Source organism: Pelodiscus sinensis, chromosome 3 (assembly GCF_049634645.1).
Source record: "Pelodiscus sinensis isolate JC-2024 chromosome 3, ASM4963464v1, whole genome shotgun sequence".
NCBI classification, from domain to species: domain Eukaryota; kingdom Metazoa; phylum Chordata; order Testudines; family Trionychidae; genus Pelodiscus; species Pelodiscus sinensis.
The window spans coordinates 166,358,275-166,380,855 of NC_134713.1; the positions used below are offsets into that span (position 1 = coordinate 166,358,275).

At 41.3% G+C, this 22,581-nt stretch overlaps 1 protein-coding gene across 1 annotated transcript; it reads right to left on the reverse strand.

The window, feature by feature from the left end:
- Positions 1-1,873: 1,873 nt before the first annotated feature.
- On the reverse strand, positions 1,874-21,673 carry SLC3A1 (solute carrier family 3 member 1). The gene is made up of 10 exons (XM_075925418.1): positions 20,187-21,673; positions 19,001-19,180; positions 16,190-16,344; positions 12,966-13,091; positions 7,944-8,063; positions 6,577-6,701; positions 6,088-6,286; positions 4,497-4,643; positions 3,324-3,440; positions 1,874-2,449 (listed from the first exon to the last, which is right to left on the reverse strand). Exons 1-10 carry the CDS (start codon positions 20,620-20,622, stop codon positions 2,009-2,011), a joined length of 2,046 nt encoding a protein of 681 aa, XP_075781533.1. The 5' UTR covers positions 20,623-21,673; the 3' UTR covers positions 1,874-2,008.
- Between the last annotated feature and the right edge of the window lie 908 nt (positions 21,674-22,581).

The following is a 22,581-nucleotide window of genomic DNA, read 5'->3' on the forward strand; positions in this document are numbered from 1 at the left end:
TCTGTAGTGCAAAACTTGTTTCCATAGTCTTCCTATCCATCCCAGCTGTAATCTTTCTTCCCTCTACTGAGAGTCCTTAAAGGGACAACATCCCTTTCCTTCCAGAAAGCTGGATGAATGCATTTCCCTTTCTTTACTTCTATTTGATCAACTAGTTCTTAAGAGAACCCTCTACCAAAATCAGTACCTTAGTAAGATATCAAATCCTTTGTTATGCCTAAAATCTTTGGAAACCTATTTTTAACAAACATGGTGAAATTTCATAAACTTGTCTATTGTTATGGAGCTCACACAATAAATTTTGTTCTTCCTCAAGTGATTGCTCATGTGTATTCCATGTAGGTGTGTGTACTGCAAGCACGTGTCGTCAGAAGTTTTTTCCTTAGCAGTACCCGTTGGGCCAGCAGGGGAGCCCCCTGGCTAATATATACCCCTGCTGCCTCTCCACCAGTTCCTTCTTTCTGCTTGTGAGAATTTTTGGAATGTGCTCTGCTCTTGCCTTGCAAGCACTCCTCGCAGTTCTCACCTGTTCTTTGTAGTGTTAGCTAGTATTTTTCTAGATTGTTTCTTATCTTGTTGTAAATAGTTGTGGTAGTTACTTAGGCGTGGGGCTCACTTTGTGTCTCTGGCACGTGTGACAGGGCATGTCTGGGCCCCAAGGCTTCATGCCTTGCATGAAGTGCCAGGAGCCTGTGCCCTTTGGGGACCCTCACAAAACCTGCCTCCTGTGCCTTGGAGAAGCTCATCTGTCCAAATCGTGCAAGATCTGCAAGGGCTTCAAACCGTGCACCAAGTGAGAGAGTCTCCTTTGAAGATTATCCTTAAGGAAGTGACTCTTCGTCCGGCACCAGCAACCCAGAGTGCACCCGCTTCAGTGCATGAGGCACCTAGCCAGTTGCTTGCCTCTCCAGTGCCACGAAGGCCTCAGCACCAGTCCCAGTCTCCAATGCCTCAGAAGAAACGGAGACCTAGTCAGGGCAGGTCTCTGTTGAGGCAAGTACCATCTGTGCACCCTCAGGCAAGGCACATGGCACCAGCAGGATTGGCACCCGGACCATTGCAGCCCACATTGAGGCACAAGCCTAGTAGAGGATCTTCTGGAGCCCTCAACACCAAACACTTTCAAGGCCTAAAGGGACCTCACTGAATTAACCTCCTCCCCAACACTGGAACTGGGCCTGGCTAAAGAGTATGATGCCAGGCAGCACCATGCTGTAGTCATGGCACCTAGTGCCCGGACACTGAACGTCAGAAGTCGTCATCACATGACTCAGGTACTGTTGACCTCAACACCAGAATGGTCCCCGCACCGTCCTTGGCCGCGGCACCAGTCCCAACTGTGACAATGGTATCGAGACAGGACATTTGCATGGCAGCAGCCCCCAGTTTGGGTTCCTCTCAAACTACAACTCCACTGTCAGGCAATCCAGCACTCCTCCCCACTATGCCACCACCTCCTTCCCGACACTGAGAAAAGCCGGAGTTGATGGGCTCGGCCTGCCCTGGACGTATGTTGCTGGAGTTCACTGCCCTGGTTGAACTCCAAATACTCTACTTCAGAACACTTTTAAAGAGCAATGACAGTCCAGGACTTTAACTACTAAAACACACATTAACAGAAGACCATTATATTTTCTCGCCGTTGTGGAGCGTGTTCCTAGTGGAGGCCACATTCAAAGGATCCCACGTGCGGACCACGTGTTGAGCCACATGTACACTCAAACTGCACCACGGGCCACATGTTGAGTAGCCCTGCTGTAGAAGTTCCAGCATCTGTGGTTTATTCAGGTGAGTTGGTTGCCCTTAAGTTAAGCACCTTCTTCTCTCTATTTACCGCCATTGCTCACACACCAATAAGAGAGCCCAGACATAATTAAAACAGATTGTTTTGTTTATGGACTACTGGTCACTCAATACACAAGCCAGCAAATTTAAAAAGCCATTGCTACAAGTCAACACTTCTTGCCTTAAATGTAAGAAATTTTGTTTTATATGCATGCCCTAGCTCTTAACAATGCATGTAGAGTATATTCAAGGCACTAGAATAACATGCCTTTTCAGACACGAAACACTGGGCTTGGAAAGCTACCATAGTATGAATCTGCTTCCTTGTTTTATACTCCAGGACAATTCCTTCCCCCTTTTCAGTTTTAATTGTTTTGGTATTTACAACCTTACCAATATTGCTAAAATCAGTACTTAGTCTTATGGTAGCTTCAGATGGAATCTCAGAAACTACAGCTTTCAGGTCTGTGATTGATGCCTGTCCAAAATTGAGAACCATCATAAAGACTGTGTCTAATCCATCTAATTCCCTCAGATATACAAAAACATTGCTGTCATTCCAAATGTAGCACATCCATCCCCTATGAATGGGCAGCTCATTGTTGCGAAGTAAATTAAGCTCTCGATACAGATTCAGTGTTGAGTTACGTTGAGTCTTTTGAGCCTGTAAAAAAAAAAAAGTGTCATACTAATATTTTCAGCATTTAATGAGGAAGAAATGACTATGGTACTTTGTAGTACAGAAGTGATTACCACCTCTGCTATGATTATTTTTTCCATTTTTCTGACTCTTAGCCCCCTCTGCAAATCCTTCCAGATTCAGATTGAAGCTCTTTGTCCTTAGACTTTAGGTACCATCACAATTCTGCCTCTCCATATACTTATCTGCCCTATTTCTCCCCATATTGTCCACCTGTGCTACTCCACCAATGATGATAGCCTTGTGTCCTTTTCTTACAACTTTTTTTTGCTCTTTTCTTGTGCCTCATATTCGTTTTGTCAGCAAAGCATTCCTTACCAAGAAGTCAGAGCACTCAGCATCAAGGACTTGATCTTGCTCCCAATTACTTCAGTAACAACCCCCAGTAACAACCCCCAAGAGATTAATCTCAATTGTTTCTTCCTTATTGTTGTAGAGCAACAATACCTGTACTTCACTCACTTCGTGTAATGAAGACTGCCAAGTTCGATCTTAGACAATGTAACATATGCAAACATAGAAATGCATTCGTCTTATTTTCCTGCTACATGTAACAAAGCCTGCTTGTATTAATCTAAATGGTACATTTCAGATTAATGTTGAAAGATTAAATGCATTAGACTAGAAAGACCTACATTTGACAACTGTGGTATTCTGGTTTATTCTGGTTAAATTTTCTGTTGCAAATAAGATTTTTTTTTTAGCATTTCTTTCTTCCACCACTTTGCTTTTTCTCAGTTTTAGTTTTAACTTGCCTAAACTGCCACATTCCATTAAGCAAAACAAACTAGAGCTTCACTAGCTTTTCTGAGATTGTGTGCTTAATTTAAATACTTACTTCAACATTTAAATTATAGTAGTCTGGATTCACAGGTAACCAGCTTATGTTGCCCTCACTGAAGCCGGCGTGAAGATTGCCATTCCACTGCATGGGTGATTTCTCTGGAAAGGTTGCCTAAAAATAAGAGCATCAGGCACCATTCAAAAACATCCTCATTAATATTCTAAACGATGACCCAGTTAAACAATCTTTTGCCTTGGCTCGGTTAGTGACCGTGAGAGACAGCCAGCGTAGCTTCAGCCCCTCACACCCTGTACAGAACATGTAATTATCCAGCCCTAGATGACCTAGCCACAAGGACTGCATATGGATAAAAGCAATGGTAGGGCTACCTCTCCCAAAATGGGATAGTAGGCTCCTTTGCCCACTGCCCCCCCCCCCCTCCAGTAAAGCTAAAGATAGTATATGGTATCAAAGGGTATAGTAGGAGCTACTTTGGTCATCACGCCAAAAGACTCTATCCAGCTCAGGCCCAATGCATCTGGGGGCATTGAAAGAGGCTGTATACCTCTCTAGAAGGGCACCACCCTGGACAGGTGCTTATATGCCAATCTTGCTATAAAAGTCCGTAATTAAACTAGCCACCTTTTCAAATTGCAATTCAACATACTGAGCATCACCACTGAATATACTGCTTACCATCTTCACAACATGCTGCACAACGAATGTAGGCACTAGCCATTTATTGAGTACCAATTTAATGTAGATGCATGTATTTGTGTTTTACAAATAGGATATTAGGAGTCAGAATATCCTTGTGAAGTAGTACCCCCATTGTACAGGTGGAGAAACCAAGGCATTAAGATTGTGTCTCATTCTAAATTACATAGCTCTGTGCAGGGGGATGAAGCTAGTCTGGCTCTCACACACACTCACTCACCCAACCAGCTAAGGCTAATCCCACTCCAGCCAACTGCAAGAAAGAACTAAGAAACCAATAAAGGAAAAACATCTGCCATTCAGAATGCTCCCACTCAATGTCGACCTTTCATGGAGATAATAATGAGAATAATCAAGTGGTTGCTTCCCTTTCACTGGGAAATGATTGTGTTAGAAATAGGACTGTTGTGGAATGAGAAATATATTTGCTTAATTTAAACAAAAGTTACTGTTTTGTTGGAAAATTTGCACACTGAGAATTAATAATGCATTGATAAGTCATTCACTCACATTTTCAGATGCGGTATTTTCCATTCCTATTTCTTCACCATAATAAGTTGTAGGTGTCCCAGGAAGGGTTAAAAGGAGCATGTTTATGACATTTGTGTATTCTTTTCCAAACCGAGATGTAATTCGAACAGTGTTAGGGTCTCCAACCTAAACAAAAATAATTGATTATAGTAAAATACAAGAATAAAGGCCCATACTAAGACTAAATATGTCCATATGATATTGCCATAATACAAAAACTGTCAAGTTCTGTTTATTTACATCAATGTAAACATACAGTAATTTCATTTAAACTAATAAAATTCTGCTCCACAGAACAGGCCCAGCACCGATCAGAATCTGGCTCAATGTTTTCTTGTAAAATGGTGTGTGTTAAAAGCATGAGTAGCTAGTTGGCCAAGTTTCACATATATTTCCATTGTTTTGGCCAAGTATTTACATGCTTTATGGTAAGTGTGTTCAAAAGCATAACCATTTTATTATTGCTTTTCCCCTCCAAAGAGATATTGCTCTGTACAATATAACATTAGCAAATCTGTTGCATTATCATGCAGAAGGAAATCATCATATTCCAAAATATCCCTTTTATATAATGAAATAAAATGTTAATTATAAAACTGAGGGTGCATTGATATATTAAAGCATCCTTTGATCAATCACATCCATTTTGCGTTATCTTTTATATTTTCAAAGGTTTTCTACATTAAATCCTACAATACAAAAGATTACATTTATTCTATTTCTTTCACTTTCATATCTTCAAGGGAATATAGTTGAGTATTTTGATATCAGTACAATCTTCTGCCTGACAACTGAAATCTGGAAATACTGCCAACAGCATGACAAACAGAAGTAAATAATGCTGATATATTAGCATCCCAGCCAACAATGTCTTCCATTCTAACACAAATACCCTGTGTTACAGTTCTCATGTCTTTGCTGACTACACCATTATTTTTTCTGCTGCAGGGTGCTGGTTTTATGAGTGTGGCATCCATCCATTTTAACCTAGGCAGTGGCAGCCTCTTAGCACTTTGGAACTATGGTGTTGCCACTCAACTAGAGGTTGGCATCCAAGGAGCAGGCATACTTGGGGGCAGCTTGGTTTGCAGTACACCTCAACATGTGGGAAAAGAGAGATGGTATAGCCACTTTATGCACAGTTAGGTAGAGTCCAATCCCTTATGTAGAAAGTGCATAGCGTCAAGGCCTCTATTCTAACCCAACAGTTAGAGTAGCAGACATGGAGGGAGTGTGACGCTGTTTCAAACTTGCCTGAAGGTTTGGAAGTGGATTCTGTCCCCTTTTCCCAAACCTCACATCATTTGTGGCACAAACCTTTTTGGCCAGAGAAAGATGAGTAGAATATTACCTTGAAAGTATAAAGCAGTGTGCCTGCTGATTTTGTTTATATTTAGGAAAAAATACTATCACACGCCTGTATCACACGGGACCACTGTGGCCATTGCTGTAGTGCATAATGGTAGATTCCAAAAGATACAACAGCTACAGTTATTTTGGGCTTGATATTACTCCAGTGAGAGCTTTGCTGTTATAGCAAGAACATGCCATTACATGTCTGAACTCTTACCGCCCAGTTAGGCCATTTTCCTTTGGGCATATTCTTCATCCACAAAGATACAATTTCAAAAATACTATTTCCTGAGAGGTTTTCCATGTTAATTAGATAGAAGTTGAAGGGGAAATTTGATTCTTGGATAAAAGACGTTCCATAATACATCATGGTTGCTTCAACATTTTGCAGATTATTGGCTTCTGTTCCCATAAACCTACAAGAGAGCAGACAAGTAAGTTCTTTGAAAAAAGAAAAGTGAAATTCAGAGATTAATCAGAATTACATAGAATCAGAATGAACCTTGATATATCTAATAATTTAGCATTGTCTTTGAAAAGAATTTGCTTTTCTTTTTATATACATTATATATTTACGTAATTATTACTGGTTGGTATTCTTACGAAGCATTTTACCCCAACAAACCTGGGGTAATATCCACTGGTGAAATTGTGCCTTAAACATTAGAGGGAAAATATATATGGCTATGCTAATAAACTAAGTTACCTGTATTGGCCGGGCTCAATGCTGAATTTATCCATGGTCTGCCGGAAACTGCGGATGATGTCATGCATGCCGACTTGGGTGGTAGTGTAATCATGATACAGCTCAGAATATACTGAGATACTCTCCTTGAAGAAAAATGCAACAGTTTGAATTAGCCCTCCTATTGTTTATTGAATTACACTTTTCAGAGTTTTTCAAAGGACAGTGCACTACTTCAGATAATGTTTTACTTAGGTCTGATAGCAAACAGAGGGACATAATGATATTACTTACTATTTTTTCATGTTCACTGCGAATACGTCTACACAGCAACATTATTTTGAAATAACTTAGTCCACGTCTACACAGCAGGTAGTTATTTAAAAATAATGTTGAAATATTGTCAAGCTGGAGGACTTTTCTCCAACTCCTGTAACCCTCATTGTAAAAGGAGTAAGGGAAGTCAGAGGAAGAATTCTCTGTTTTGAAACAAGTGCTATGTAGATGTTCCCAATTTGGAAATAAGCTATTTCCAAATAAGGTACACAACTGATGAAGCTCAATTTGCATAGCTTATTTCGAATTAAGCCCTGCTGTGTAGATGCACCCTGAAACTGTGGTGCTGCAAAGAATACACAAGGTAGCCCAAACTTCTGGCCTTTCCCCTGCCCTGAAGTTGGCTTGACTACTGAGGGATTACAGGCCCCAAACCCCTGCTTTCTAGATACCAATTTTGATTAATGAGGCCCTGATTCTGCCACTTTTACCTAGATTTTTGCTCCCTGAGGATTTCAGTGGGACTGGTCACAAAATAGGGTACCACTCATTTTGAGTATCAACAGTAAGTATTGTGGCCCTATGGGGAATATAGGTTTTTTTCCGCCAAATACCTATCTGAAATAGTGACTCATTTAAATATAACAAATGGCACAGTTTTAGAGTTGCATCTTCATTAAGTTATGCTGTGCTAGATGAGGTGTTAAATATTTGGGGAATGCATCACTGTAATGAGAAATAATCCGTAACACAGTGATCATGACACATACAGTAGATGTTGCTGAATATCAGATTCTAAGCAGGAGCAATATAAATGAGATTCTTGTATTGACTTGCAAAGTCAACAAGATGTACACTTTTCTGTCAACTCAGTAATATCATTGCCTTTCAATATTGGCATAATGTCCTGACTTTATTGGGCCCACAGTCCCACTGAAAGCAGTTTCCATACTTCTGAAGCTCATCTATACACATTTCACAGTAATTTAATCAGAAAAAACAACAACAAAAAGAGTGTCTCCATTAGCAATTCAGAGGGAAAATTTATTAGTGATAAATGCATTTCCAAAGACAAGAAGCAGCAGACCAATTCAAGCAGAAAAAGTGTTTACCGGATTTTGGGATTTATCCACTTGAGGTTCATTTCTCAGGTGTGTTGCTTCTAGAAGAAATTTAACAGCCCTGATACTAAATCCATCAATGCCTTTCCCAAGCCAAAATTTGATAATATTCTAAACATAAAACGGAAATAATTTTTGATGAGTCAGATATTAATTTACAAATACGGTGAACACAATTATTAAATACATACTACATACTACATGCAGCCATGACTACCCCACGCATTCAAAAGGGACGGGGGACAGGAAAAGCTCCTTGTACATTTCAGAAAGTCACCTTTGATCTGGTCCATCAAAGAATCTAGGCTTTACAGTAATTTGTAAATACCTAATCATGAGGAACAGAGTGAAAAGAAGCTGATTCTGCAGAGCCCCATTGTTGGTATACACTCCTCAAGTCTGCAGACCGAACACATTGTTCTACATAGACTTTTTACGCTGTTTTTCTTTTACACAATAACATTTAATAGACCTGCTCTCTCATTTAACTGATATGAAAAGGATTCAGGTTTATCTTCTGGAAAATGAAAAAAATATTACTAAAGTTAAGGGTTATGGAACTGTGATTTCTTTACCAAAAGGTAAAATTACCTCGTACTTGCATATGCTTATTTTATTACTATCATTTTAATGGTCTTACATTTTAACAGAAGAGTCCAAAGTTTAATCTGACTGTAGCAATCTCTGTAAATGTTACTATGTACTAGATGGCATCTTTCAGCAAAGTAATAAAAACAGATTACACACCAGTCCTATAATTTATTATTATTACATATACAATATTTTTATACAAGCTAGGACTTGAATAAAAAATATGATGGAATTCAACTATTAAAGAGTAAAGATTCACTAAGGCCACATCTCCACTTGCCAGAGGAGATGCTCTGGCAATCAATCAATCAATCTTCTGGCAATCAATCTTCTGGGGTTCAATTTAGCAGGTCTAGTAAAGACTTGCTAAATGGTACATGAGGGCGCCCCCATTGGCACTGGTACTCCTTGCTGTCTGAGGAGTAAGGGAAGCCAATGGGAGTATTTCTCCCATTGATCTTCTGTTGTGGAGACAGTACCAAGTTCAGCTTAAGGTACATTAACTCCAGCTATATTATTTACATATATAATATATACATTATATATTATTTACATATATAATCAGTCCTGGCCTGATTGTATTAGGTCAATATATACTCTGTTTTAATGAACTGTTTGTCCCTTCATAGTAATTCTGAAAACTACAGGCAGCCATATTAATTGCCTGTATGGTGATTTCATTAACTGAAAGAAAGGTCTCATCTGAGCACTTAGAATCATAGAACACTTAGAACTGGAAGGGACCTCGAGAGTCCAGTCCCCTGCCCTCACGGCAGAATCCAGTACCGTCTAGACCATCCCGGATGTCTATGAAACCGGATCTTAAATATCACCAGAAATGGAAATTGCACAACCTCTCTAGGAAACTTATTCCAGTGTTTAACCACCCTGACAGGAAGTTTTTCCTAAAGTCCATCCTAAACCTTCCATTGCTTGTCCTCTCCTCAGAGGCCAAAGAGAACAATTTTTCTCCCTCCTCCTTGTGACACCCTTTTAGATACCTGAAAACCGCTATCATGTCTTCTCCCTTCCAAACTAAACGAGCCCAGTTCTTTCCATCTTCCTTCATAGGGCATGTTCTCTAGACCTTTAATCATTTTTGTTGTTCTTCTCTGGACCCTCTCAAATTTCTCCACATCTTTCTTGAAATGCAGTGCCCAGAACTGGACACAATGCTCCAATTGAGGCCTAATCAGCGCAGAGAAGAGTGGAAGAATGACTTCTTGTGTCTTGCTCACAACACTCCTGTTAATGTATCCAGAATCATGTTTGCTTTTTTTTGAACAGCATCATACTATTGACTAATACTTAGTTTGTGCAGAGCATAAAAAGCTCTCAATTAGAACCAGCACAAAAAACACCAAGGATAGTTTGGGCCATGGAGACAACTCCCTTTATACACAGAGACTGATTATTGGCAAGCCTTGCCAAAGCTTGCACTGTTCCTGCTGTTCTTGTTTGGCTTATCCTCACAGAATGTAAAAGATTTTTGTCACAGAGTAGCCCTGCTCTCCTATTAAGTCAGAAACTATCAACCTTTTGAAATAGAGCTTCATTCTAACACACAGACCTATTGTTTTCTTGTTTCTTAAAATACAGATAGAACTAGTGGTGATCAGCAGCACTTTGAAATGTGTTGGCCTATTCTATTCCAGAGAACTTTTCTGCAGACACTCTAGGATGGGCAGCATTTCCAATTCTCATGACTAACACCCCCTAACAATTTTGGTCTATATTTTTTAACATTTCATTAAAATACCACAAGCACCAACTCATGAACTTTCCCATTGTCTTCTATTACTGTCAGTGGGGCTAAACCCACACTCTGGCTCTCATTTTCCTGTGCACATGAAAGTAAGGGTGTCCTTAAAGTTACTTGCCACCTTCCACTATTTTCAGTGAGGTTGCTACCAGGTCCACAGGCAAAATAAAGCTATCTTTATAATGGGTACGATAATTAGCATCTTTATTCCAACTCAGGTGTAACGTGTCAAATTTAAGCATGAATGACACTTCCCCAATTATCACCTCTAATATCATTAGCTCACAGACATTTACCTCCCCTCCCCATCCCCCTTCTGTTCTGCAATGTGATTTGTCCTTTTCATATGTGTTCTTTTTTTTTAATTGTATCCTTTGGTATATATGGTTGTGACAATTTTCTTCCGCTATTTGATCTAAGGAAGTGGGTCTGGCCCACAAAAGCTCATCACCTATTAAACCATCTTGTTAGTCTTTAAAGTGCTACATAGTCCTGTTTTTTGTTTTATCCATCCACTGACTTTGATCTTTATCTACTCAGGTTTAGCACCCTTTCTTCTGATACTTTATGCATAGAGGTAGGGGGGTGGGCAACAGAACATCTTTCTCCCTCCCCCCCCCCTTCCCTTCTCCTATTTATTTCAAGTTTCCTTATCCTCTCATCATAACTCCGGTCATCTGAAGAAGTGGGCTGTGCCCACGAAAGCTCATGATACCATCTACATGTTTTGTTAGTCTATAAAGTGCTACCAGACCACAATGAAATGAGACACTCTTCCAAACCCAACATTTTCATGGCCGGGTATAGCTCTGTGCGGGAGTTTTTGGACTAAAGACACAGGCCTACCCTTCCGCTGAGCCCTCCCTTTCCACAAGACCCTACAGCAGAGAAGGTCCTGAGCAGCCAGGGAGAAGGGCATATTTATGAAAGTCTCAAAGGCTGATTTTTCATCCTGAAACAACACCACCACCACCACCCACACACACCCACCCACCCACACCAGAAAAATACAGGGAAACTGAAAAGTTTAAAAAGACTAAAAATCATTATTTAAAAAAAATCTATTTTAGGGTCTGCCTCATGATTGCTGATTTTGTGAGCCTGGGAACACAAAGACATGATGATAGTATATGCACACAGAGATGCATGCTGAAAATCAGCTTTGATATGCTTTTGGTGTTGATATTGCAAGGACTCTAAAATCATGGCAAAATGTTATGTTCTGCTTAGACAAAAGAGTGTTCAGCCACTTAAAGACAGCATAAACCTGGATTTTCAGCTGGCACACTACAAAGACTTATTCCTTATGTTGATGAATTAAAGTAAACACAGTACTTCCAGACTAACATGGCTACCCCTCTGATACAGTACTTCCAAGGATCTCCTCCTGGTTGTTCCTCTTTGAGATGAGAATAAGCCTCGTGCGTAGAAACCAGATGCTAGGTATTATATGATTAATCCTTTATATTAATGGTCAGAGTACTACAAACTACAGATGTGATACTGCACTGTATGGGATTCTCAATGGAATGTTGCTTATTTTTTACGTTTTTTAATTAAAAAGACAAAACTATGATAGTTAAAGCATTACAATATTTGGTTTATATTTTGCCTAAGCAAGTACATTTGTGTAGATATTTCATTGCCTATTATTTGCACAGACATTAACCCTTGAATTGCTTACCACTGGATTGTCAAGTATATAAATAAATTACATCCCAAGCATTAAAACAAATATAAAACACAACAGTTATCGTACTACTGACTACCCTGGAGTTTAAGCAGCGGGGTGGGGAATGTCTGGCTGGCCAGCTGAATGAAGGGAACAGTGCTCTGTTGCTGGGGAGTGGGTGAAACTGCTGCAAAAAAGGGTATTGTGGTCACTGATACATCCCCTGCAAATGCAGGATTTAAAAAGGGGCTGCTGGATGCCTTAAGATTCCTTTTTCACATAGACCACAGCTGAAGCAGGACCTACCCTCCTACCCTGTTAGTGGTAAAATATCAGATGTGGTCAATATCTCTTGTGGGCATTACACTAGTTGTGCCATTTTTAGGAAGGGCTGGGAAGAAATTTTTCCCTTACCACCATATTGGCTTGTATGCAGTTGGGGGAGAGGGGTTCTCCTTACCCACTCCATGGCAGGTTCTCAGAAGGGCTCTTTTCACACATGGCATGATGGACGGTTGGCCAAATGCTGCAACCCATTATTTAAGTACTGGAAGGATGTCCAGTGCAGGTATTCCATAGGAAAGATATACAGTGATCAGAAGAATGGCTTACAAAAGGACTCTAAAAGGTGTTCATTATAGGAATGAACAGGGGGTAGCTGGGGACTCCTCTGATTGGTTTAACAGGGAGCCAACTCCCTATTCTTATAGTCTACATGAACCCTCCTTGGGGGGGTATGACTCGTAAGGCCCCAGCAATGGATTTGCTGGCGGGACTTGGATGGGAAAAGAGGGGGAGCTGATGATAACCCCTCTGCCCCAGGTAATTATGGAATAAACATGAGGTTACCTGCATTGCTGTTATCAACCAGATAGTCCCAGACAGGCAATAATAAAGTTATGGACTGATTAAACTCATATCAGATGTTTCTTGTCCTCCTTTCAGCATTGGCAGACATTGGAGTAGCAGCAGTGGATTATATACTTACATGGATTTCTTCTTGCACAGCAGAGTTGCGGAGGTTTAAATCTGGTTGTTCTTTCCAAAACTGGTGAAAATAACATTGTTTTCTCACCTCATCATATTGCCAACTGGAATTCCCATACACACTCACCTAATCACATAAGAAAATGATTACTAATTACTTAATAAATTATGAGCATTTGCAATGTATAGTAATTTATACAGTAACTTTATAGTCATATAAAAAGGCATGAATCATTTGCTATCCATAACAGTTAGTTGGCCTGAATTTGACTAGTCTATTTTCATTCTCCAAAGGAGGGAAATGCAAAAAGTAAATATACATATAACTATTTAAAATCCAATTTACAGAACACATATAGAGGTTATATAAGAAACATTCAAGTCAATGAGAGCTGCATGTGCTCACAGCATACTCAGATAAAATGGAGTTCAGTATTACTCCACCTATTCTATTTTTGACTTTTTATTTTTTAATTAACACATGAACAGAAAATACCATCATTTAAATATTTTCCCTTAACATTAACATTTCTTAATATTAATATAATAAATTCACATTTCCACAAAATCATAAATTTCACGCATTACTATAAAACAATTTCCATAAATACCATCTTATTTAACTGGCAAATACATAACTAGTTCTATATATGTTCCTACATATGTGAACCATCTACTCTAGTACACTTCTGCCTATGCCTATCTGTATCATCTGTAATAGATCTATTTGTGCTTTGTGCTTCATCAATCTCATATTTTTATATTAATATTTATTTGCTCAAATTCCCAAAACTGCTCACCAAACATCATAACATCTGCTTAATCTTGTTAAAAGACTGTCAATTTTCCCATTGCAAAGATTTCCCTAGCATACTTTTACAAGCAATTTAGTTGCTTCTAAGAATTTCAAAAGTAATAAAAAGGACTATTTTTACAGTCAATTTTTAATTTTCAATTCTCATAAAATAGCATAATGCTGCCATGTATGGCAGTGGTGGAGAAACATGTTGCTGCACTTCCATTCCCCTTGTCCGGAGTGCCAATCTGTGCTTCAAGTAAATTGGCACCTATTACAACCCACTACCATCATGATTTCTCACACTTGCTATCCGGTCACCCTACCCAATAAATTGCCCAATACGATTAAAAAGAAATGATCACACTTGTGACATTAAAAAGTCACAATCAGTTCTAATCATACTGTAAAATAATAGAACAATTTAAATTTATGACAAATATTTTCATAGTCCAATGTATTGATTTCAATTACACTATAGATTACAAAGTGTACAGTATTCATTTTTTATTATATTTAATAAACATATTGGCACTGTAAAAAGAATTGAAGCATACCAATGTTTAGCATATCTGCCACATAAGTATCTTGCAATGCTGGCCACATCAGTGCCAGGCAAATGCCTGTTCTCAATTTCAGTAAGTGGGCAGCATTATCTCCAGTAAATGTACACAAACTTGTTTGTCTTAGCGATTGGCTAAACAAGAGTAAGACCTGAGTGTATGTGGAGGCTCTAAGGTTTTACAGGCAGTCCCCGGGTTATGTACAAGATAGGGACTGTAGGTTTGTTCTTAAGTTGAATCTGTATGTAAGTCAGAACTGGCGTCCAGATTCAGCCGCTGCTGAAACTGATCAGTTTCAACAGAGGCTGAATCTGGACGCCAGTTCTGACTTACATACAGATTCAACTTAAGAACCCCAGGCATCCCCAAGTCTGCTGCTGAAACTGATCAGCGGCTGATTCCAGGAAGCCCGGGGCAGGTGCTTCCTGTAGTCAGCCACTGGTCAGTTTCAGCAGCAGCTGACTTGGGGACGCCTGGGGCAGAGCAGCTGGGGTGCTGCTGGGTTGGTCCAGTAGCGCAGCTGCTCCTCGGCGCTACTGGACCAACCCAGCAGCACCCAAGCTGCTCTGCCCCAGGCGTCCTGATTCAGCCGCTGCTGAAACTGACCAGCAGTGGCTGAATCAGGACGCCTGGGGCAGAGCAGCTGGGGTGCTGCCCGGTTGGTCCAGTAGCGCCCAGAGTGGCGCTACGGGACCAACTGGCAGCGCCCCAGCTGCTGTACCACAGGTGTCCGGAGCAAAGCCGCGGAGCACGGGGGCAGCGGGACAGCCCAGACGCGCCGTGGCTGTCCTGCTGCCCTCGGGCTCCGTGGCTTTGCTCTGCTTTGCTCCCCGTCCCCCTGGTCTGCAGACCAAGGGGACGGGGGGGGGGGGGCGCAAAGCAGAGCAAAGCAGAGCCAAGCCGCGGAGCGCGCGGTCAGCTGACAGCCCAGACGTGTCTGGGCTGTCAGCTGGCCGCTGCTCCGCGGCTTGGCTCTGCTTTGCCCCCCCCCCCGGTCTCCCTGGTCTGCAGACCACAGGGACAGGGGGGGCAAAGCAGAGCAAAGCAGAGCCAAGCCGTGGAGCACGTGGGCAGCGGACAGCCCTGTCCGCTGCCCGCGTGTTCCGCCGCTTTGCTTCCTCTCCCTGGTCTGCTGGAGACCAGGGAGAGGAAGGGCCCCGTTCGTAACTGCGGATCCGACATAAGTCGGATCCGCGTAACTCGGGGACTGCCTGTATATTGTTTTGGTTTTGAGTGTAGTTATGTGGTAAAAATAATTCTATATTTAAAAGTTGCACTTTCACAATAAAGAGATTGTGCTACAGTACTTGTATGAGGTGAACTGAAAAATATAATTTCTATTTTTATTTTTATTTTTTTGAGTGCAAAGTAGAAATAAAAAAAATATAAAGTTAGCACTTTAAAAGTTGTATTCTATGTTATAATTGGAATCAATGTATTTGAAACTGTAGAAACACATCCAAAAATGAATCATAACATTTAATTTGGTATTCTATTATTGTTTAATGCTGTGATTAAAATGGCAACTAGTCACTTATTCAATCTAGTTAATTTGCTTTGCCTTAATCACTTTCCTGTGATTAATTAACAGTTCTACCATATACCAAAGTGTATTAGAAACAAAATTAAAGGAGAACAGAAATCAAAACAGATTAAAAATAAATACTATCAAAGAAAAAGAGTGCTGCCTATCTTATTCTTATATCTTAATTCACATTGTTCAGAAATTACAAGCAGAACTCAAAACAAAAGATTTGAGTTCACATACTGTGTGCAGCAGCCCCTACACAATGGTTTCATATTCACTGCACTGCTATGATTTTTATTCATTGTCTAATTTGAAGGTGACCCAAGCCATTCAGTTACCCAGTTGTTGGGAGGAGTGATTGTCCCACCAGTGTATGGACAATCATGCCAAATGTAGTAATCCGCATACTTCCCAGTCCGATTGCGACTCAGCTGAAACCAACGGTGTTGGTCACTTGTGTGGTTTGGTATTAAATCCATTATCACCTTTAAACCTTATAAATCAAATATGGGAAATATTAAATTAAAACATCTCAAGTCACAAAATGTACAGTGTTAACCTAGACCCCAAAATAATGCTGACTTTACAGACATACAATTAAGTGAAGCCTCTGTCCTCAAGGGCTTAGAGTGGTGATGGGCAAACAAGACTGGTGAGTGGGTCACAATGAGTGACCCTCCTTCATCTCAAGATTGAAAGTGGAGGGCAACCTGTGGCTTATTGGGGTTCCACTTGTGGCCCACCGCCGCCTTTTTCCTCCACACTTCTTGTGCACTGAGGCAGTGGAGCCCTGGACATACTACTCCCTTTCCCTCCCATCACTTCTGGAGTACTGTGAATCAGTCGTTCAAGCTCGAGAGGGAGAGGGAGGAGTGTGGATGAACTGCAAATCAGCAGTGTTACGGTGCTCCAAAAGTACTAGGAGGGAGGGGAAGGAGTAGGAAATGTGGGGCTCCAGTGTCCTAGTGCATGAGAGGTGGGGGGAGCGGGGGAGGAGCAGAAATAGGATGCATGGGCCACAGGTGGAACTCCAGTGGCCGCACGCAGGATGTGGACTGCAGATTGCCCATGGGCCGCAGGTTGCCACCACTGGCTTAGAGTCTAAGGCCTGGTCTACACACAAAAGTTTTGACAGCAGAGCTGTCAGTAAAGAATGAGGGGGAAGGGAGAGTCACACCACTCAACAACATAGTTATACCAGTAAAAGCCCTAGTTTAGATGCTGTTATACCAGCAAAAAAAATCCTCTCTCAGTGTAGGTCATTCAGTTTGAGGAAGTGGTATAATCTATCATGGCAAAAATCATAGTTATGCTGGTGAAACCTTGTTGAGTACAGACAAACAGTCAGGCCCCACTCCTACAGTCTCTTGCGAGACTGTTTAGCTTAACGCACATGAATAATCTCTTTGTAGTTAATGGGACTGCTCACTTGTAGTAAGTTAAGTGTTTGTATAAAACGTTTGTGGAATTGAGGTCTAAACAGAGGAAGGAGGCCACAAATCACACTAGGGAAAGAACCCAAGTTCCCATTTTCTTTGTTCAATTTTATTTTATAACTCCAGCAAAAACATTATTGCTTACGGATGCTAAGATAGAAGTGATTGTCAGCCCTCAGACAATTGTTCAGGGACTAATAAAAACAACCTGTCAACAAGGAAACAGGGCCTATCCCCAACATAAATGTGAAAGGAGTTTCTTCTCACTCCACCAACCAACCCTTGAGGTCTGTGTGGATTTTAGAGGATCTGCAGAGTCCATATGCTGCAATAAAGGCATCCTTCTCCCACTGCCTAGCTCCCACCCAATGGAGAATTTCCCAAGATTGGTAGAAAGGGTTGCAATATTGCAATCAGTACTCATCCCTTCAAAACTAGGGTTACCAGGTGTCTGGTTTATGACTGAAACAGCCCATCAAAAATGGACCCTGGTGGCTTCAATTAGCACAGCTGACCAGGCCACAAAATGTCTAGTTGGCAGCAAAAGCAGGCTCCCTACCTGCCTCTGTTCAATCGTCACAAGTGGAGATTTGTCCTTCCAGTTCTAAGCAGAGGGGCTGCCACTGGGACTCCACCCACTGCCTCCACCCTGAGCGCCATCTCCACATTTCTCTTAGGGTACATCTAGACTACAGGGTTTTGTCGACAGAAGTTTTGTCGACAGATACTGTCGACAAAGCTTCTGTCGACAAAGAGCGTCTAGACACATTCAGTTCTGTCGACAAAGCAAGCTGCTTTGTTGACAAAACCCTGTAGTCTAGATGCAACCCTACATGCAATAACACCTTGTCGACAGAAGGCGTTATGCCTCGTAAAATGAGGTTTACCAGCGTCGACAAAACTGCTGAGTTCTGTTGACGTTATGTCAACAGAACTCAGCGGTAGTGTAGACACAGGTATAGTTTTGTCGACAAAAGTCCACTTTTGTCGACAAAACTCTGTAGTCTAGACACACCCTTTGTCTGGAAACTGCAGTCAATGGGAGCTGAGGGGCAGTGCATACAGCCCTTGCAGGAAGGAGTAGCCTGTGGAGCAGGACGGACATGCCAGCCTACCCGGGAGCCAGCTGAGGTAAGTCCCACCCAAAGTCCTTCACTCTCTATTCCCCAACCCCCTGCCTCATCCCTGAGCCCTCTCCCACAGCCCAACTTCCTCCCAGAGTCCACTCTCTGAACTCAGCTGAAGCCTCCTCTTGCTCCCTCAAACACCTCCTCCCTGGCCCACCCAGGATCTCACCCTCTTCCCTTGCTCCAGCCCAGAGCACTCTCCCACACTCTGAACCCCTCATTTCTAGCCCCACACCAAGGCTTGTACCCCAGATGGAGCACTCATCTCCCTCTGCACCCTTCTGAGGAGGAGAGAGAAGGAAAGTAGCCCTATGAGAAGGAGTGAGGTCTTGGGAAAGGGGCAAGTTTGTTCGGTGTTCTAGTACCAGAAAGCTAGTAAACCTATTCAGAACCCCTATGTGATCTGCCATGTTCTGAACCCCAGAAGAAGTTCCACAAGACATACAAATTTAAACACACACACACACACACACACACACACACACACACACACACACACACGAAGAAAATATAATTTAAAAAAGAAAAGTACATCTACATTTCATGTGTGAGCAATGAATTTTCTTTTTGTCATACCTCAACTTACCTTTGTCATGTATAGCTGCAACCAGGTTTTCAAAATCCTTCATCGTTCCAAACATAGAATCAACATCCTGGAAGTCTTCAACTCCATACCCAAAGTCTTTCAGGGGTGATTTATAAACAGAAGTAATCCAGATTGTTTTTATATTTAAATATACAATATGATCCAGTTTTTCTTGGATACCTATAAATAAACAAACAAGTCTGGTTTGCAAGGACAAAAATGTGTTTGTGGCAGAGCTGTCGTTTCTGCTGAAATTAAGTTTGCCCATCTGGAAAATCTACACAGATCGACAGACTAGGATCTCCTTTCTTTTCATTATGGCTAGATAGCAGCAGAATCCTAAAATGTTTGTGTTGCAGTATTGGGTCACAGTATGCAAAAGGTAGAAGGCAATTGAAGATCTTTATTCTATAATAAGCAACTGAAAGATTAATTGTGAAAAACAGAAAAAGATGCCCATTCAAGCATCATTTATGCCCTTTTATTCTTTCATTCATTAAATGTAACATTCTATTTTGGAATATTGCAATTCACAAATTCTAATAAAATGCATTAATTATTTATTTCCTTTGTCAAGGAATGTAAATTAACCCTCACAACCCTGAGAAGCAGGTAAATGAAATTTAAATGAAAAAGCCCCAAGATCCACCTCCAGTTACATGAAAGACATTCTCTTTTAATTTGTACTTTTTCTCTTCCACTCACTCTATTTCACTTTACAGTCCTTAAGTCATACCAGTCCCCCGTCTCTTAAATCAGAAGTATATCTTTGTGTCATGTTGCAAATGTTATCTGCCCATAGAAACACTTCCTGATAGAAGATATGGTCTGATTCGTTCGTTCGCTCTCTTGCTCTCGCTGTGTGTGTGTGTATTTGTCTTTATTGACCATTTTTTGTAGTAAAAACGGAGTCATTTGATTTCTTAATATTTGGCACCATCTCTATAGGTTAGATACACTCGTACTGAGTCTCTCAAAAAGCTAAAAACAGCATTTCCTCCTATACGCTTTCATTTGGTAATGGTTTCTTCCCCCCCCCCCCCCCCGTTATCTTTTATGTAGCAAAATCCAAAATGGCAATTAATCGATTGTCCAATAATACATTGTGAAGAAAACGAAAACATATGTAATACCTACAGCTTCATGCTACTACAGACTGAACATTACAAAAATGCAGAGCACCCACCTTTCAGGTCACCATTTCCATCCTTGTTGCTGTCCTTAAATGATCGTGGGTAGATCTGATAAATGGGACTGGCTTGCCACCACCCCAGACACTTAGGTGACACAGCAATAATTGCAATTGTAGCACCCACAAGCACTGGTATAGATGCAATTATGAGCCAGAAGAGGATCTCTCTGGTGACTCTGTACCGTGCCTGACCAGAGAATTTAAGCAACACTTCCTTAGGCATTCCTGAAAAGGGCTTCAAACCTTCACAGTCCTGGTTCTCCACGGTTGCTGCATTGATAGCAACCGCGCATGTTTCTGGTATCTCCTCTTGGCTGCTGGCATTGCATTCCTTTGCATTAAGCATCTCATCTTGAACAAATCCTTTGTTTTCTCTAGCTCCTTTCTCACTCAGCTCAACAGAGAAGCTCTTACTTTCCTCTTCAACCATTTTTATTCAGAACGTCCTGTCCTTACGAGAAGCCTTGCTGAAGGTAGGAGAGGTGGCAACATACCTTTGTTCAGTGAAACGGGAAGTAAGGTAATTAGCCTGTGGTTTATAAATAAACCTGAGAGACCAGTCAAAGTACAATAAGAAAGAAAAGGGGACAAAGTGCTCCTATGTTTTTGCATAATAAATGCCTTCAACTAAATGGCAAAATATTGCAAAGAAGCATGGCCTTAGACTAGTTCTATTAGGATGCAGATATATTTCTTACACCAACTGATCAAAGGTAGGTATTCAGTTGTTCATTCTCATATTAACCATACAAGGCTTTTATTACCCACTACAACCATGAAAAGAAGCAGCCTTGCCTGAACTTCTAGCAAGATACCTTTTGTTTGGCAAGTCCTTTATCTATTGAGTGAGAAGCTTCCCTGTGTAAATATGGCACCAAGCACCTCTATACATCAGTGTGTGTGTGATCTGTAAAAAATATGAGTGGTGAGCCTTCAGACAGCTAGGAAAGCTATGGGCCAGCGTTCCACTGGAAATAGGGAAACAGGCACAGATGGATGTTGCTGTGGTACAAAACTGCTGAGCATGTGCAAACACCAGTTAGGATGGATGTGGGCCAGATCTCTGTTGGGAACACGCAAGACTCAGAGCGGTAAGAGGTCTGGTTTCTCTCTTTTCTGGTCTGGGTGAGGGGAACAGAGGCACAGCTAGAAGGTGCTGACACACAGGAGCTACTAGAAATGGTGGGTGATGTGAGGTGGTGTGGTCTCTCTCCGAGCCACGGGATGAGGAACCACTCTCTCTTTGCCCAGGTGGGCAGAGCCAGGCCAAGCTTGCCCCTCCCCTGGAATTGGAAGGTAAAGCAGAAGGTGTAAGAGGTCAGACCCCTAGCTCAGTTGCAGGTAAGCCAGGAAAGGAGCCAGACAGGCTGCTCTCCACAGGCCCTGCTGAGAGAGCCCAATACCGAGTGAGAGCTGGAGCTACCTGGACTGCCAGTCACCAAGTACCTGGAGTACCCTTAGAGGTTTTTAAAGGCCAGCTTGAAAAAGTCCTGGCTGGGATAATTTAGTTAGAGATAGTGCAACCCTCTGCTCAAAGCAGGACTATCTCCAACCAACCCTAATCTTCTATGATTGAATGGTCATACGCAACAGAAGTCATGCATTATTTAGATTGCTTCCAGTCCCAAGAGACCAGTTACCGTAGATCAGCTGGTCTCCAGAATCTTATACCAAAGACAACATGTATAGCCAATTCTGTAATAAACTGTCTAAAGATTTAGCAACTAAAAATAAAGAAATGAGAGTTATTTACAGGTTAAAGCAAACAAATATATACACACAAAGAAGTTACCATCTAGAGCCTAAGAGTGACTGAACTGTAGTTATTTTTCAGGGCAGATCCAAGAGGCAGCCGGAAGGATCTCTATGGTTTTAATTTGGTCTTTCTTGCCCAGTCAGAGATCAAACAACAAAGAGATGGAAAATTTTCCTGTGACTTTGCTTTTGTTCAGCTTCCAAGTCCAGTTGATGAGCTTCCTTGCACATAGCATTTCCATGAGTGATAGGGCCATTAACTAGTCCTTTGTTCTGCAATGTTCCTTCATGGCCCATCTGATTTTGATAATCCCTCTAGATGTGTGGGGAGGACAATTCCCAATTCAGAACAAACACCTTAAAAGTTAAAAAGCAAAATTTACATAATTTGTATGGCCTGGAATATCAACATATCAAGAGAAATTAATGCATGTTACAACTTGCAACCATTTCACAGGGTCAAAACACTAAACGCATTCTCATAAAATGAATACCTACATTTTGAGCTAAACTTGCATGCAAGTGAGCTGGTCAGGGCCCTATCTATCAGTTTGTTAGTTTTTGGCTAACATCTGCAATCTTGGCAAGAGCAGGCACCTGGTTTGTCAGTGCAAAACTGGCATATGAAAGGATG

What these genes read in the sequence shown, in the direction of transcription:
- SLC3A1 (XM_075925418.1), bottom strand. Translation starts at nt 20,622, where the DNA reads ATGGTTGAAGAGGAAAGTAAGAGCTTCTCTGTTGAGCTGAGTGAGAAA. An exon ending in TCACTCCTCCCAACAACTGG is followed by an intron (nt 13,092 to 16,189) that starts GTAACTGAATGG and finishes TTATGTGATTAG; the next exon opens with GTGAGTGTGTATGGGAATTC. An exon ending in ATTGAGCCCGGCCAATACAG is followed by an intron (nt 6,287 to 6,576) that starts GTAACTTAGTTT and finishes GCTCTCTTGTAG; the next exon opens with GTTTATGGGAACAGAAGCCA.